This window comes from Varanus komodoensis, unplaced genomic scaffold, assembly GCF_004798865.1.
Source record: "Varanus komodoensis strain SLA01 unplaced genomic scaffold, ASM479886v1 scaffold11, whole genome shotgun sequence".
NCBI classification, from domain to species: domain Eukaryota; kingdom Metazoa; phylum Chordata; class Lepidosauria; order Squamata; family Varanidae; genus Varanus; species Varanus komodoensis.
Genome location: NW_025335317.1, coordinates 20326762 through 20344906, shown reverse-complemented (window position 1 = coordinate 20344906; position 18145 = coordinate 20326762). Strand labels below are relative to the sequence as shown.

General features: G+C 45.8%; 1 protein-coding gene across 2 annotated transcripts in view; it reads right to left on the bottom strand.

Annotated features, from left to right (window-relative positions):
- Window positions 1–18145, bottom strand: part of OIT3 (oncoprotein induced transcript 3) — a 39881-nt gene that overhangs the window by 3243 nt on the left and 18493 nt on the right. The window contains exons 5-8 of one of the 2 annotated variants that reach the window (XM_044420538.1): window positions 17147–17269; window positions 11503–11663; window positions 9117–9532; window positions 1431–1530 (exon numbers count right to left, since the gene is read on the bottom strand). In XM_044420538.1, the coding sequence (XP_044276473.1) occupies window positions 1431–1530; window positions 9117–9532; window positions 11503–11663; window positions 17147–17269 (800 nt within the window). The remainder of the gene's footprint in view (window positions 1–1430; window positions 1531–9116; window positions 9533–11502; window positions 11664–17146; window positions 17270–18145) is intronic. The other variant, XM_044420539.1, reaches the window with a different exon arrangement.

Here is an 18145-nt window from a genome sequence, read left to right as displayed (position 1 = left end):
ACTCGACAGGGCGATTCAAATCCACGTGGATCAAACATCAAATTTTCAAAAGTTACTTTTAAAACTTGGAAAATCTGTCGGAAAAAGGTGCCAGAACTCCATTCTGGTGCGTTCTATGACAAAAAAAGCACTGCTCCTAAGAAACCCTGGGACCTGTGGTTGGGATGCTAGTAAATCTTCTCTGGTGGCAGCCATGGGAGGCATTGGCATATGAACCCATTCTGAGTTTCTAGGATGAGCCCGCATATACTTGGCACTTAGCAGCCGCAACATTTGCAGGCGACTTCCACATGTGAAACAGCCATTGCGTATCAGCTATCACAGATGGAGTTTTGATGATTTTGAATATCATGCAATAGTACAAAATCTGCCAAAGGAACCAGTTCAGGCAATCAACACTGGAAGTTCTAGCACTGAAAAAAGAAGTGCCATACACTCAAGAGTAAGTTTCTGCTCTCCAGCAGTACCTCTTGCTGTCTGAAGGCCAACCCAGGAGGCAGAGAATAGGATGGACTGGGAAAGCAAAGAAGATGCATTGGCAAGGGGCTGCTCTCGTGTGACTCCCCATCTCTGGAGTGTCTTCTTTGAAGAGGTGCAGCTGGTGCCACGTCTTCATTTCTTTTCAGTGCCATTTGAAAACCACTTTAGCTGCCCAGGCCTTTTAGTGCCTCATCAGGTTTTATCTTTCTTCAGTTCTCAGCTGGATCTTTCTTTTTTGTAATTTATATGGCTCATTGTTTTAAATGGTGATTTTATTGGAAGCTACTCTGGGGCCATTGCCAAAGACTAGCCTATAAATATTCTTAAATTAATTAGTTAATGAATTAGATAAATGCAATAGAGAACATATCAGGTCCTCCAGGAATTTGTCCAATCCTCTGTTAGATTTGTCAGAAGACATGTTAAAAAAGCGTGGATAACAAGGCATAGGCTAAAATGCACGGGGGAGCAATATAAAAACATATATTGGAACAAAAGAATGAACTACTGCATAATCTGTTCTCACATATATGTGAGTGAGAGGCAGTGAGGTGCAATAGATAGAGCATTGGACTGGGAAGACCCAAATTCAAGTACTAACCTGCCTCATGGGGTTATTGTAAATATAAAATGGTAAAGAGAACCATGAATGCCACCTTGAGCTTCTAAGGGGAAAGGCAGAAATAACATACAGGGGTTTATTTTAGGATACTCTTCATGGCCTCATTTTCTTTACACTCAGCTCCCAAAGGGTATTCTAAACTGGATTAGGGTAATCACCTTACCAGCAAGTTTTGGCAAATGGGCAAACAGACAATAAATCTCTGTTTCACATTTTGATGAGCCACTAAGAAGTGACTCTTCCACTCTCCCGAATATATAATAATAATTACAGCTGTTTCACGATTATTTGGCGAATTAAGATATCACTGCTTTGCATTTTTGCATACCTTGTTGTCTTTGCCCACAAATTTGAACACTGGCACCTGGAAGTGCTTAGCAAGATGATCCCTGGACGCGTATTGCTTCACAGAATCATCGGAAACACAGCTGAGCAAAGAGAGAAAAATTTTAATGAGTTTCACAGATATCCGAACACACAGAAAAATCCGAACGCACCGCAGGTAGACAAGCTGGCCTTCTTATTAGTCTCTTTGGCTGTGAGGGCATGCCATACATGGCTGAAAAGGCAAAAGCAGAAGCAGGGACTAGTAGCGTTGCCAAAAATGGGAATGCCTAAGCAGCATTGCGTGGAAATGCACGGACTCTTTGTAAGTGCCAAGAGGCTCGTCAACATATTGCATTTATCCCCAGTTCACCTTTCCAGACAGTGATGTATACACAATACAGAGCTGACTCCATAGGCATATGACAGCAGTTCTTTCAAAGGATGTAAGTTCAGAACTTACAGTGCAGTAAAAGGTAAAGGTTTCTCCCTGACATTAAGTCCAGTCATGCTCGACTCTAGGGGGCGGTGCTCATCCCCGTTTCCTAGCCAAGGGAGCCAGCGCTTGTCTGCAGACAGTCTCCGTGGTCATGTGGCCGGCATGACAGAACACTGAAGTGCACGGAATGCTGTTACCTGCCCACCAAAGTGGTACCTTTTTATCTACTTGCATTTGCCTGCTTTCGAACAGCAAGGTTGGCAGGAGCTGGGACGGAGCAACGGGAACTCACTCCGTTGTGCAGATTCAAACTGGTGATCTTTCGATCTCCCAGCCCAGCAGCACAGCAGTTTAAACCACTGTGCCACCTGCAGTCCCCTTACAGTGCAGTAGAGAATACCAAATATAAAATCTTCTCTAAGATATGCAACATTATTATAAAATCAGAAAACCGTTTGTGGCCATTCTGTTTAGTTTTCTGTAGATCTTCACATGTTTCTTCAGGTTGAATTGTAAAATAATATGGTTGGAGACAAATAATTGCTTCTTGAGAGGGTTCAAGATGTTTTGAAAGTGGGCTGCAGCTGAATATTCATCATTCCACATGCATTTAGGTTGCAGTGTGCGTGTGTGTGTGTAGACTTGAAGCACCTGCTTGATCAAAGGTGACAAGAGGATAACTGGGCACATGTTTTGGAATGTAATACCCACCTTTGGCTTTCTTAAGAACTATTCTCCATCTATGAGATTTTTAGGCATGAACTTGTGAGGTCTCACAAGTTGTGATACCAACAGATGAATGATTCAAACCATTATTGTACACATTTTTATTTGGAGTGGGAGTCAATATGACATGGGCTCTGATTCTCAATCGACGTAATTGAGAACTGAAACTAGTGGGACTAATTCAAGTTGAGGTCTGTAAACTACCTTCTCTTAAATAATTAGATACAAAAATGCAAAAACAGAAAATTGACAGGCTGGTATTGTTTTTCAGCAACCAGCCCTTTCAAGAGAAAAACATCTGGTTTTGCGGTGAATCAGAATACAACATGGCATATTTCTCTCCAGAAATCTAATCTCAGGAATGTGGACTTTGACGGTTATAAAAGCTGTAGTAAAGTAGAAAAGGGAAGGGAAAAGCCACAAGAGACGAACTCCTAGTCTCCTTCCCAGCATATATTAAGCTTTAATGACCCAACTCATGGCATAAATAGCTAATAAACTGTTTATGCAGAAATGGAATGGGATGGGCTCATTGGGTAATAATTAAAATCTAGGGCCATGATTATTGCCATTTAAGTACAGGCCTTCCTAGTTTTACCATGGAGGAGAGTGGGGGAAATGAACTTGTAAATACAAATGTGAGGTATTGTTTCTGTTCGAGAAACACAGCTTAGCTGCCTAAAGGTTAAGATCTATGTAGGGAAAATGGATCTATTGCTATGATTTATGCTTCTCTGTTCCCAAGCCTTATACACAGCAAGCCCATTAAGACTGCACCCTCAGGCTTTAGGGTGGCTGGAGAGCCTTTGTTATATTTGCTGCAACAGATTAATGGCGGCATCCCCTGGTGTTCCAAGACTCAACAAGCTCCCAGAGTGGTAAAGGCAAGCAAACAAGAGATATATCTTAGCAGACTACTCGTTGCGCTGCTTGGTACTTAACAACAGTTGGGGTGCTTCTGTTTACTGTTCAATCACACCACCTCATTCAGGGAATTTATAGGTGGCCCAAACGTTTTCATCAATGTGCAACCCTCTCATGATTTTTCACCACCTCTTCCATCTTCTTTCTTGCCAGCAAAAATATGCTAAATAAAAAAAGAACAGGTGCACAGAACTAAGGGCCAGAACAATTTACAATTATCTCTGATGGGAAGAATAGCACTGGTTAAAATGAATATATTACCTAAACGTTTGTTTTTGTTCCAAATGATTCCCGTAAAAATTGATAAAAAATTCTTTGATGACCTAAATTTTCAAATTTTGAGATTTATCTGGAGAAAAAAGAAACCAAGGATTAAATTAAAAATGCTTCAGGAAGCTAAAAAGAATGGAGGTTTTGGTCTTCCTGACTGGATGTTGTATTATCAAGCGTCTGTCTTAACCTGGCTAAAAGAATGGATAACTTTGCGAAATAAGAGAATCTTGTATCTTGAAGGTCATGCCCTGCAGATGGGTTGGCACGCTTCTATGTGGTACGATATGGCGATATTTTGGATAAGGATGGTGGTCTGAAACTAGATCAAGAAATACAAGAACAGGGACTTAATATCTCCTGGTGGTATAAGGTGCAGATGCAATCGAGATATGCTAAAGATTGTAAAGCATGGGGGTTTTACAGAGACTTAACGGCATTTGATCAAGTGATGCTTAAAACAGATGAGAAAATGATTAAAAGATCATATGATTTTTTACTTGACAGGAAAATGGAAGGGGAACAGGTTAAGGAAACTATGATAACATGGTCACAAAACTTCGGATATAATGTTGAACTAGAAAAGTGGCAAAAACTATGGGAGAGAAATATTAAGGTAATATTAGCAACTTCATATAAAGAAAATTTATATAAAATGTTCTATAGATGGTATTTGTTGCCAAGTCGATTAGCTAAGATGTTTCCAAATATGTCAAATAGATGTTGGAAATGTAAACATAAAGTGGGGACTTTTTACCATATGTGGTGGACCTGTGACAATGTGAAAAAGTATTGGATTAAAATACATAAATGGCTTGAGGAAATGCTACAAAAACCCTTAGCTTTTAAACCTGTAGTTTTCTTGTTAGGCATCATACCGGAAGACATTAACAGACAGGAAATGTATTTGATGTTACACTTATCACAGCGGCAAGGATTGCATTTGCTCAATGTTGGAAAAGTGAGGAGCTACCCACCGATGAATTGATTTTAAGAAAGATCTTGCACTGCACAGAAATGGATAGATTGACTTTATCATTGAAGGAGAAAGAAGACACTGACTTCTATCAAACTTGGGATTTCTTTTATAATTGGCTGGAGAAACGAGACTTGGCATAAATTTAGAGATGTTTCAAGTTATTATATACTGATTTAAATATGACTACAGAATGTTAAAAAATATGTAGTAGGGGGTTGACCCAGTAAATCCAATGTATGTAATGATTAATGTTTTTAGTATTAGTTTAAAAATTTTAATAAAATTAAAAAAAAAAGAACTAAGGGCCAGAAGAGGCATAACTATAGTTCGCTGTCTATCAGGTTTGCTTTCTCCCATCCCTGCCTCTCTTTCCTTGTTTATTTTAGGCTCAAGGGGGTCCCAATCTGGCTAGCAACACAGGTTAGGTTTCTGGTTCGGGTCATCAGCTGGATCAGGAATTCTGAGCCGCTCCTCACAGTTTTGAAGAGATGCCTGTTCTGGCCAAGGGTGGCCAACATTGAGGGTTCAGGGACCCATTTCACACAACAGAGCCCTCCCCATCGATCCTATTTTGCAGCACACTAAAGGATGCCTGAAAAAAGAATTATCCACCTGCCCCCCGGGCCATGTTAGCAGTACAGCGCACTAAAGAGGCCAAATTAGGCTGTTTTAAAGCTAAATTTGACCAGTACTGCACTGCAAGGATGAAACTTTGCTTAAAAGCAGTGAATTTGCCCATTGCTTACACCACAGTGCTCTGCAGCCATTTATTTTGTTTTGCTTTGCTTCTTAGGAAAACAAAGCCTAACGTTCTGCTGGTGCCAGTCCCAAGCTTTTGTTGCCATCCGTGTGCCCCTCCCTGGGCGAGCTTGTCTTCTCCTCTCTGTGGACACCAACTGCAGGCGGAGCCAGCCAGCAAGTGCCCAGCCGCATGGGGATCGGCACCCGCTGCCCCTCCTTCTCCCTCTCGCCATTGCCCGGCCTGCCCTTGGCACGGCTCCTGGACTTTGCCCCGGGAGGAGCTGCTCCTTGTGGCCTTGCATAGTCCAACCCTGGTTTTCCCCCTCTTTCTTCACTGATGTCAGAGCCTTGCACCAAAGGGAGCTGTTTAACTTGGTAGGCTAACTATACTTCTAACAGACAATAATATTATCAACAATATAGCATCCTCTCAAAAGCTAAATTTTCTCCCATAAGCTGAACTGCCTCCTATGGTCAGTGCACCTATGCCCAGGTGGAGATAAGGTGGGATTAGCAATGGACTTGTATGGCTGTAGCCTTCAAGGGTTTGTTTTCAGTACTGTTCCTTCGAAATTGTGAGGCTGTTCAAAGTAGTGATTATCCAATGAACAAAGCAGTTCACTTAAAGCGCTTGGGGTTTTTTGAAATCTAGCATGACAGGTCAGATCTATTCTGACTACTTGGAAATAACACCCACAGAAATGGGATAGAATCGTAGGGTTGGAACGGACCTATAAGGCCATCAAGTCCGACTTCCTGGTCTGCTTCCAGATGTGGTCACCCATCCAGCTGCGGGCCCTAGCCTTTCCACCTTGGCAAAGGTGACTCATCATGCTGACTTGATGCAGAACTGATTCAATGCACAGCGGTGCAGTACTGTCAAGGCTCACAGAGTGAGGGCAAGGGGGGGCATCAGCCCCCCCACTCAGGTTTCTCTGCACCCTCCAAGCTTAGCTGCACTCTTTATTCTGACTCATTGAGCTAAGGAGCTGATATTGACAATAAAATGTACACCGAAGTCACCCATGGGTCTGTTTTTCCTGCTGATCTTCCATTTTGCAGTGTCTACAGGCCTTTGAGAAGATAGAGGAAGAAAAGGCTTGGCTATGCATATACACTATGACGACAGCAAAGCCCTTTAATACAAGGACTTGCCTCCATATATGGATGCCAACATGCAAGGGTTGGGGTCCTACTGCCGTCTCCTGTTTCTGTTGTTTCTCTTTTCCTTTGTATTTGTTGAAATTGTTCCTGGGCTGCCTTTAAGCCTGCCATTCCTTGCAAATAGAGGTGTTCTGGAACTCTGTGGGATCCACCCCTCCAGCGTTCATGGACTTCATTTCCTGCTTGGCCCTGTCTTGGAAAGTCAGTGGAGCCGAGAGGAAGTCTGCAAATGCTTGCAGAATGAAAGTTAAGCGAAACAGTCACCTTCTTCCACATTATGTGCAGCCACACAAACAAAGACTGTGTGAAGTCAAAGCAGGCTGGCTTCTGGGGAGCCACCCTCAAAATGGAGGTGGCTCAGCCATGCACAAAGCTCAAAGCTGCAGAAGATCGGGAGGGTTCTGGAGCCTGGAAGTCGTCCAAAGGCGTGCCGATGGACTTACATAAACAGCAGGCAAAGCGGTGGTGAAGGACCATGGCTTAGTGGCACAGCAGCTGCTTTGCACGCACAAGATCCCCAGCTCAATCCCCAGCATCTCAGGTAGGACAGATACTCCTGCCTGAATCCCTGGGAAGCCACTGCTGCTGCCAGTCAGTGTGGACAGTACTGGGCTTGGCAGCCCAAGGGCCTGGCTTGCGATAAAGGCAGCTTTCCATGCTCTTATTCTGCAATCCTAATCAGTAATTAATCTTGAAGTGGTGCCACAGAAAGCCTGCTAACTGGTCCAGGCACGATTCAGTTAAAGGTTCTTACAGATAGAGTGGAAGAATGTATTTGTGCAAGCAAGAGAGGGAAAGAACCTGAGTGTGGAGCAAAGAAAAAGGTTGCTACACGTTTTCTGGCACTGTGCACTGCAGTTTGCTTGGAGATAGGGGCAGCCTGGGGACAGAGAGGACCATTTCCTGTTTGTTTGGTTTGTACACGGGTAGGCAGGTGATTGTAATCACTGCCACAATCTCAGAATGCTCCCCTCACAAGGAAACTTGGAGAGCATGAAATGATGCATACGATGAAGCCAAATGATGCTGTGTAGAGCGGTGTTCCGGATTCCTCCATGCCAACCTTTTCCCCCTCCCACTGCTATTTTTACTGTTTCCCTCACCACCTCCACATCACCACAACTGCTAAACAGCATTTTGTGTCCACTGAGCATGCACAGTCCTCACTGGGCTGTTTTGGGCTTGTCCTTCTTTCTCTGTTTAGAGACCCTGCCTTGTTTTGTAGGGTGGACAGGCCTGTCCCTCCTCCCAGCTAGATTAAGGGTGCAATTCTATTCTTCATGTCTTTGATGTGAGCCTCTAACTGGATGATTACACACAGCGGTGGTGATTTCCACACCAGGTACTTTCTTAAGCTGCCCCTTTTGGCTGTCTAGGTAAGACGCCAGGCATGGGGGAGAGGGCAGCTCACACGCGTCTTTCCATGTGTGGGAAGGGTGGGGTGGAGTTCCAAGTAACCTTAAGGTCCCCCAGGTTGTGCTGGGAGCCCGAGGATTATGCCCTACGTTATTCTGTTGAAGCCTGTGGCCAGTGCTTCCTTCCATTCCTGTGGACCTGAAATATGCTTTTGCTGTGTGAATCAGGCCATGACCAATCTAGACAAAGAGCGGTTCTGCCCTGTAGAGAAACACCGGTGTTGCTCTGTCCTTCCTGCCCCAGCTGCTCCACTCTCCGATCCCCTGCTCGGACCTGGTCATCGGGGTCCTCCCTCTCTCACCTTTGGGGCCACGGTGGGCCTCTTTGGGATCTTTCTCCCTTGGAAGCTTTTTCCCACTTGCATTTTGGAGCACTTGGAAGACTCAGGATTACCTGAGCCTGCCAATATGTAACTGGGGAGTGTGGGTACTGTGATTTGGGCTATGTAACCATAGACATGGAAAGCATGAAATTGTTCTTACTATATAATATAAAAGGGGTGTAGAACCTCAAGCCTTGGGCACAAGTCCAGTCCTCCTGGTTTCCTAGTCTAACCTTCCAGAGTTTCTCAGGTGGCCATGCCATGCTGAGCAGCGATGCCGTTGAGCGGGCTTCCCATGGAGGCAATTCAGCCTTTAAAGACAGCAATTTAGCTAATTGGTTAAATATACTCTAATGGTGGATCATCAGCTGGCTCACAAATGGCATTAACTGGAGGCCAAACTAATGGCCAACCATTATGATTACATGAGGGCAAGTTGCCCCCTGTACATGCTGTTGGAAGGCATCCATTGGTCGCCCAACCACCCCCATGGGTTCCTTTTTTTATGAAGTGGGTAGTTTTGCCCGAGCAGTTGCGACAGCTGGTGATTGCTCTGATTGGCAGCCCATCTCTTCTGCGAGTGCCAAAGGCCATTTGGCCTTGGGAATAGTTGGCACTTCCTGTATGCTCCATCCCTCGGCTGACCCAAACAGCAAAGAGGACCATGCTTTAAATATCAGATCAATAAAAGGGATGCATCAACACTTGCCCATCTTGAATTAGGTAGTACTTCAGGACCTCATCAGACTTGGACGTAGGGGTGGCAAAACAGCTTTCCACTAAAGTCTCAAGGCCATTCACGTGCACCAAGGGCTCGATCCCAAAATACAAAGAATCTTGGAGTTTAAGGGTAGGGACAGTATCCCGGTATGACTCTTCAAACTCTTTGTCTTTGAATATCTCGAGCATGAAGGGGAAGACACCCCGGTTGCGGCCCATGATCTCCAGCGGTGGGTTCTTAATGTTGGGGATGTAGCCCTCTGAGATGATGTAACGGCGAGGGAATTCACACGTGATGGGGATCAATAGCTTGCCTGTGCGGACGATGACATCCCCATTGCTGCCAGGGGTTTGCTTTGGCAAGCCAGTCACCATATTGGTAGCGATGATCTTGTCATTGACTACCTGCGACCAGAGGGAGAGAAACATTGGGGAGAGACAGGTGGACACAGACAGGGGAGAAAAGCAGGGGAGGCGAAACTTTATCTTAAGGAGATAGAAAATAAAATTTCCAGTGGTTAATGGGCAGGGCTTTTTTGCCCTTGATTTTTCCTCATGACTAGCAAAACCAAAATAAAGCTAATTAAGGACAATGGAGAACTCTTTAAATTTTCCGCATTTGGTATATTGTCCCAGCAACAAACACAGCAAAAGGCAGAGCTAACTGTGCTAGCTTTAACGAAGGAAGTACTTTAAAGTTAGGTGAAAGTGCCCCCATGGCTTGACAAGATCATGCTTTGCCTTTCAGTTTCTCCTGCGGCCCCGGGTAGCACCTCTTCAGGGCTACCACATCCTTCACCGGTTGCTTTCTGGCCTACTCCAGCAGCTCAGACAGACAGGTCGTCCTTTAGGGGGAGGAATGATTCAGTTTAGATCTCTTATTTGTTCTTGTTCTGGAAGACAGTGCTAGGCCTCCCATCCTGAAACTCCATCTTGCAAGAGAAAGAGACACGAACTCCTACTTCTGTCTAAGAACTTCTGGAGGGCACCAGCTTAGGGAAGGCAGATCTATCATGATTCAGTTTGATTTCACCCTCTTTGTTGTTTTTGCATTTGCAATATATGGCTTTACTCTTACTCTTTAGGGGATCAAGCTGAAGTCCTTTAGATGGGAGGAAAATGTGAACTCTCATTCTCCATCTACTGTTCCCAACGACCATCTATAAAAAGGGATGCATGGACAGGGGGCAGGAGGGCTTTTGATTTCAGAAAGAAACCTCAGGTAGAACGATTCAAGGGTGGGGGAAAGAGGAGGGAGAAAGCCAGCTAATGGAGGAGTATCGGGTGTGTCACAGCCCTTGGACCTTGCTTGCAGCAAGTGACGGCCTCCCAGTCATTTGGGGCTCCAAAGGAAGGTTTTCGGGTTCCAGCCCTTCAGGACTGCCTTCCAACACCACCTTGGAGGGCACTGAGGAGTTTTCTTCCCCCAGCCTCTATATATCGTGTTCCAGGAGTAGAGGAAGAAACAGGGCAAGAGGGTAGAAATCCACTTGGTGGGTTTATGCATTTGAGAGAGAGAAGAGGCCATGCCAGGGTGCAGGCTGAAGTCCTGACTGTAGCCTTCAGTGCAGAGGGAAACCCCTGGGCTGGAAGGGTGTGGAGAGAGGGCAGCCATGCAGGAGAGCTGTGGATGGTGGTAAGCAGGGACTGCAAGCGTCATGCTCAGGAGGCCTTCTGAGTGAAAGCAAGATGTCTGCAGCTTACAAAAAGGGTCAGCAGACTGAGCAAGAAAGCCGGGAGAGGGAGAGAGAGAGTCCAACTCAGCAGTCCCATCGTTCACCCATCTAAAAACCTTCAACTTGCTCATCTTAAGGTCCGGACAAGGGACAGCAGAGCTACTGAGGAACCAGGTAGACATGGATGTGAAAAGCCAATTCCATAGTGGTAGATTTGTCCATCGTGACTGGGGGTGCTGTCTTAATCGCCTCAGCCAAGAAGGGGGTGTTTCTAGTCTGTTGCTGGCAAAGCATTCTCTTGAGAATGGCAACAACGGCATCTTCAGCCTTCACCAGCCTTGTGCCCTCCAGATGGTTTGAAGTAAAGCCCCCAGCATCTCCAACAGCAGGCCATGTTGGCTGGGGCCGATGGGAGTTGAACTCCCAAACAGCTGGAGGGGACAAGAACACAAGTGTGTTCTTGAATGCAATTATGAAATTGACACTAGTTAGAGAATTCGGACAAGATTCCAAATTCCCAAGTTTTTTTAGGCATGGACTATGATAACTGGATTGGTATAAATCTCATATACGACTGCAGTGTTCGTAGATTGTTGAATGTCTTCCTACTAATGTATTCTAATGGGACACGTTTAGAAGTAATGTTATAAATAAAGAGGCAGAATTTCAGTCAGTCAGCTAGACAATATCCATACATACATCTATGGTGGTACCACAGGATTTCAGGGAGAAGATGATGTTCACATGGGTGCCATTGGATACACCTCTGCAGGAGCCATTGATGAGCCAGAGGTCCATCCCTCCTACAAGGTCCTTAGGGATGTTCACCTCAATGGAGGTAGACTTGCACAGGACCGGGACTGTAAGGAAGAGGAAATCAAACTAGTGAGCAGGAAACTACATGCCTGGAGGGGAAGGTCAGATATTAAAGGAGTCCTTTTTGATGCCTTTTATTTCTACAGCAAATGCTTCACTTTATAGCCTGATTAGCAAACTAGCCAAAAGGGGGCTAGAGGGAACAACCATCAGGTGGATCCACAGGTGGCTCAAACTGGGGAGAGGTGGCAAGTGGGGCACCAAGGGGGTCAGTGCTGGGCCGTGTTCTTCAGCATTTTAATTCATGATTTGGATGAGGAAGTGCAGGGAACAATTCTCAGATGTGCAGATGACACAAAAATGGGTAGGCTAGCTAATACCCTGAAAGACAGACACAAGAGTCAAGGTGATCTTGATAGGCTGGAGTGCTGGGCTGAAAACAACAGCAGAAAATTCAATAGGGATAACTGCCTGATAAATGCCTGTAATTTTCCTGCATCTAGGAAAAAGAAACTAAAAGCATTGTTACAAGATGAGCAATCCTGCAAGTGAGAAGGATCTTGGAGTTGTTGTCGATCGCAAGCGAATATGAGTCAGCAAGGCAATGTGGCTGCAAAAAGGTCAAATGCTATTTTAAGCTGCATTAATAGAAGGCTCTTTTCCAAATACTGTGAAGTATTAGTTCCCCTTTACTCAGCACTGGTTACGCCTCACCTGGAGGACTGTGCCCAGTTCTGGGCACCACAGTTCAAGAAAGATGCAGACAAGCTGGGAAGGGCTCAGAGGAGGGCAACAAGGATGATCCGGGGACTGGAAACCAAGCCCCGTGAGGAGAGATTGAATGAACTGGGCATGTTTAGCTTCAAAAAGACAAGACTGAGGGGAGATAAGGTAGCACTCTACAAGTATGTGAAAGGCTGTCGCAAAGAAGGAGGACAAGCTCTCTTCATGTTCACCCCAGAGAGCAGGACATGGAATAATGGCTCAAGTTACAACAAGCCAGAGTCCAGCTAGATATCAGGAAAAACTTCGTGTTTGTTCCAGCAGTGACTGAGGGGGCTGTGGACTCTGCCACACCAGAGGCATTCAAGATGCAACTGGACAGCCATCTGGGAGGGATGGGTTAACCTGGTATACTACACTGTACAGAGGGTTGGACTCGGTGGCTTCTCATCCCTGCCTACTCTACTATTCTACGATTCTACATGTATTTGTTCACCTCTCCCTATGGAAACCTTTGATCTGCTTGCTTTGATCTGTGCTTATTTCAGGCTTTAGGTTCAGCTTCTTTTATTCCCCAAAGAACTGTCCGTCTTTTATGCTGTGAAATTCCTGCCCCTCAGGATGTCAGCTATGCTTATGTTGTATATCTGAGATCCAGCCATGGCATTAACACTTTCATGATGATTCAGTAGCTGAGAGGTTTTTTTGCTGTTAATCCTAATCTTCCCCAGAGAACTCCTCCATATGGGAAATGGCCTCCACTGTAGCAGCGCTGCTACTGCTGTTCCCACTGTGATATCCTGGTCTTTGCAACCTAGGAGAGCACAGAACTACCTTTTGTAGATGTGTACTCCAGTGCAGAAGAAAAGACAGATGGTGATGGTCTTAAAAAGAATTTCTGTACCCACCACCCACAGAAACAAGCTGGTCCAGGGCTATTTGCAATGCATTATGAGGGGCTCATGGAAGCTCTTGTCACATATCTCCACACCACCTCATCAGAGTGTGTGATTGTGATCTCTTTCCCACAGTGGTGGAAATGCAACCATGTGGTAGTGCAATTGGTGGGAGGTCTACACACCCACCACTGTTGAAAGAGTGTTGAATCACTCTGTGGCTACCACGCTTGCTGCCACCCACAGCGGAAAAGCTCCGTTGTCATCTGCAGTTTCAGCCAGTGTGGAACATGGCTCTATGTGCTTGTGAGAATCTGGCCCTGGTGGGCTGGAGAAATATTTCGGTCATTGGCCTCAGTGGTGAAGAGCATGTGACAGTGCCAGGGAGAGGCAGGCCTGTATGATCTCCCCCATGACATTATTTCAGACCAGGAGGTGTTTTGGGAACCACCATTTTGAGACTGGGGGAACTAGGTCTTTTCAGCCTGGTGAAGAGGACACTCTGAGGGGATCTGTCGGCAACATATGGGTATGTGAGGGGGTGTCACACTGAGGTGGGTAGAAACCTGTTCTCCCCTGCAGAGGAAGGCAGGATGCATTCTAAAGAAGCCAAGCTCAAGGAACCAAAGTTCAGTTTGGATGCCAGGAAGCACTTCCTGACAGTCAGGACCCTGAGGGTATGGAATGGGCTTCCACGGGAGGTGGTTGAGGCCCCATTGGTGAGGGTGTTCAAAGGTAGGCTAGACATGCACATGGTAGGCATGTAATGAGCAGAGCCAGCTGGAGCTGGGGGTCAGGCTAGATGGCCTGGGAGACCCCTTCTGACTCGCTCTGTTTCTATTTCAGGAGGTGGGGAAACATGCTATGCCCGAGGGACAAATTCCAACATGGGAAAGGTCTTGTTGGTGGGACCAAAGGTGGAATGCAAAGGGCCTGCTTGATCACTGCCTGCCTGCCTGTGCAGTGAAGAAGTGGTGGCGAAGATGAGAAAGAGTCTGAGGACAAGAACAGCTGTGGATCATGGTGGCCATTCACTGAAGGCGAGGGTAACTGAAGGTGTTGTCACACCCAAGGGCCTCTGCAACCTGGACTGCCACTGACAGAGCCGTCCATAGTAAACTGTGCTCAGAGGTCCTTCACTTTTACTCATCTGAATTTAACCAACTTTGTTGCTGCCGTCACTCTACTGAGAAGCATTGGTGCGTGTGGAGAAATCTGGAGCACAGTCTTGATGACTTTGCTGACACATAATTTTCAAGCTTGAGGGATGGGCAGACTATAAATTATTTTTAGAAGGGAAAGCTGTAGATTCATGAATCCTGTTAACAGCGTAACAGTAAGAAGACATTCATTTCACCGGATTTTTCAGGGCCGTGGGTACAGGTGTTGCCAGGGTCTGATGCATTGTTTCTTGACTATCTGGAATCTGGGATAAAATGAAACCCTGCGACATAATTTCATTTTACCTCTTCATATAAAATGCTCTCATTTAAGCTTTATTGTGTTTAAAAACCACCTGCTTAGTCCAGGGAAAACGTTTGGAAAGAGAACAATACCCTGATGGGCACATTCACACACACAAACACAAGCATGTGTGTGTCCCCCTTCTGACTTCACTAGACAAAAAGCAAACAGGAAAGGAAAAAGTGAGCTTTTCATTCCTGCTCGGGAGGGTACAAAAGAGAGAGAAGGAATCAATGTGGTCCAAATAGCAGAGAACAAACTGGGGCGGAGGGGGAAGGAGCAAGAAGAAGACAAACGTTGCTTTCACGTCTGGGAGGCACAATTTGGGAACCATTTCCAGTCATTCCTGACAACAGATAACTTTGCATAGATGAATTGATCAGCTCATAGGCCTGATTTAGGACATTTATTAAGTCGCTCAATGAACTCCTTGATAAATGGGCATGCCTGGTGCTGTTCTGCTGTTTGGATCCCAATTTGGGTGCCTGTCTTGCATTAATCAAGCAAAGCCAGCTCAGAAAAAATAGGCTTTTCTTCTCCAAAGCAATATTTTAAGGGAAGCAAAAGCACATAATGAATTATGTTATTGTCCAGGCCTCTCTTCCCCCACCCTGTTGCGAGCCACAGTGAAAGCTTGTGCATTTGAGGCAAGTGGAGGTGTGCAGAGGAAGGCGTTCACGCATCCCTCATCCAGAGCTTGCTACCCCACCGCCGGTCCCAGGACCTCCCTGTCCTCTCCTTTAAGGGATTCTGGTGGGGGGGGGGGAGGAAAGATGGGTCCCAGGAGATGGCTAGAGTTCCTCTCCCAACGGCCCCTTGGCACTTCCACTCAGACCCCCACAACTGTCTGTTCAAACGTGGTTTGTTAGATGTTGGCAACTATCACATCTCCTTTGGAAGGTTCTCTCTCTGGCAAATCCCCCTTCAGTTATTTCACTGCTGCAATGCACCCTTTCATATCTCCTTTTCCCAGTATGAACCATTTATTCTCGGTATTAGTTGCCAAGGACAAGCTGTCTTTAAACTTCCCCGCTCTGTTTTTCTCTGTTGCTTTTCAGGAAAGAACACCCTACTGGCCATGGCTTTTCTGCCTGCTTGTTTGGGTCTTTCTGGTGAGAGCTCTGCAGCTATTCCAGGTATGAAACGATCTTACGGTGCTTTCTAAAATGCAAGCAATTTTTACAGCTGGATGGTTTATGCTGAATGTGACTGAAGGGAGCTAATGTTTATTACCAATTTACAGCCAGACTCTGAAGTGCAGCATTAATAGGATGCATGAAAAGTGCTCAGGGTAACTGTTGGCATTGTTAACTACCCTGTCACCCTGCAGCTAATTAGAATTAATAAAAGCTGCAGTTATGCAGTTGAAGGCAGATTGTACATTTTGTATCCCCCATAAATTACTGCTGAAGTAAGGGCAATCTGGCATGAACCAGATGTTTGGGAGTGCTGGGCATCATGGGAACTATAGACTAAAGCATCTGGAGGGTATCAGGTTGCCTCCCTAAACCAGAGGTGAGAAACCCCAGGGCTTATTCACTGGCTCAGCAGTGAAATAGGTTCTCAATGGAAACTTAGATTTAAATATCATGCAAAGAATCAAGGTACTGCAAATGTTTTGCATTTGCTCTTGCAGGTAGGAGACCTGTTTACTTGTGAGTAGGCTTCAGATCTGGGATGCCATTTGTAAGTGCTGCTGCCCTCCTTACTCCTGTGTTCTTAGCATGGGTTTAAAATAGTAGTAATCTGGGTAAGTTCGTTTTGCCCTTTCGCCACCTAAAGCATTGTATGTGCAGCCATACATTTGATTTGCTCAAAAAGCAACTCCTGTTCCTTGATATGCAGTCCTTTTGAACAAAAGTGTTTGATTCTTCCCATTCTACTCTAGATCCTCAGCCCAAGTCGAAGCAGCTTTGACTGCAGGGCTGATTCACCTATCAGGCAAATGGGGCATGTGTCCTGCCGATCAGCTTTGCAGAAGGGACTTGCTGCAGGACAAACCAGCAATTGCCCCTGGCAGACGGTGGGAATCTACTGCAGAGGCAGCCCAGCCTGTTGCGGTGAGAGGGGAATGTGGAATACTAAGTTTGTCTCCCGCTCATCCAAATGGCAGCTTGGGAGTGATGGTAGCATGTTGGGAAATCCCTGGCTTATATGGAAAAGGGACTCTAGGAGAAGCACCAAGCCAAAAGAAGGAGAGGGGACCACAGTCAGGACCCAGCTGAGATCTTCCTCCATGCCAGGTGGCTAGAATGAGTGGGTTGATCAGTAGAAAAAAGCTAATTTATGAGTGACACCGGCATTTGAGAGGGTCTTCTTCAAAATGAACTTCAGCTCTAACAGGCGAGAAAAAGAATAGGCACAAGCTGCATCTGTTCCGCAGCAACATTCTCCTGGACCAGCCACAAAGTGCAGCTTGCCACCGGACACCCTTCTTGTCCTACCTTGGCAGGTGTGGTCGTCCTCTGACAAGACAAGGCCACGTGGGCACTCACACCGGTAGGTGTCTCTCACCGTGACACAAGTATGGCTGCATCCGCCATTGTTGTTGTGGCATCCTTCAATTTCTAGAATAGAAATAAGTAGAATAAATGGCAGGTACAGCTAAAGCTTTGTTCAACCTAGTAAAGGAGCTGCCTGAGAATCTGGCCAGTTTGCACGTCACACTAAACCACCCTGAGAATAAGCCATGGCTTCTGGGTTGTTCCTTGAAGCCCAATGGAGGATTGCCTGCTTGGCAGCATGCCAAGGGTTGGTTCTCCTTCTCGGTTGCTGCCAGCACAGTTCCCACAGGTCTTCTTGGCAGAAATCCTCATTTTCTGCAGCCGGCTCACTGGGTTTCTGCCTAGCGAGGGAACCACCTCTTCCCGGCTGCATCAAATTGCCAAAGTTATTAATGTTTCTGAGCCTTTACGAATGCAGAAATGCATTAGCATTTTTTTTCTCTGGTGGCTTGTACACATTGCTGCTTCCCTCCCTAGTGAACAACATAAAAGAAACTGCTTCAAATTCTGCTCAAGGAAGAACCCCCACACCTAAGGCCAACCCTCTGCTGCAGCTGCTGGCCACCTTCAGGCCTCTTCCCTTCATGCTTCACTTGATCTTAGCCAAAAGGCCAAGAAGCGATGCCACTCTTCATGCTTAAGGCTTCCCTCCACTGGTCTCCTATGCGAGCTATTAGACATGCAGGAAGTAGGATTGTTACACATTTGCAATTGTCATGGCAAAGCAGTAACATGGACAGGGAAATCATGCGAATTTTAAGGCAGAGCAATAAAACAGAGGGGGGAATTGCGCAGCTCTAAAGGTGGAGAAGGAAAACTAACGGGAAAAAAAGGCAGGATATAAATCGAAAATAAATAAATCCAAATTTCCTTCTAGAAGACATTGTCTCCTGCACACCAGGACCAACCCCCCACAATTTTTTAAACATTGTGAATGCA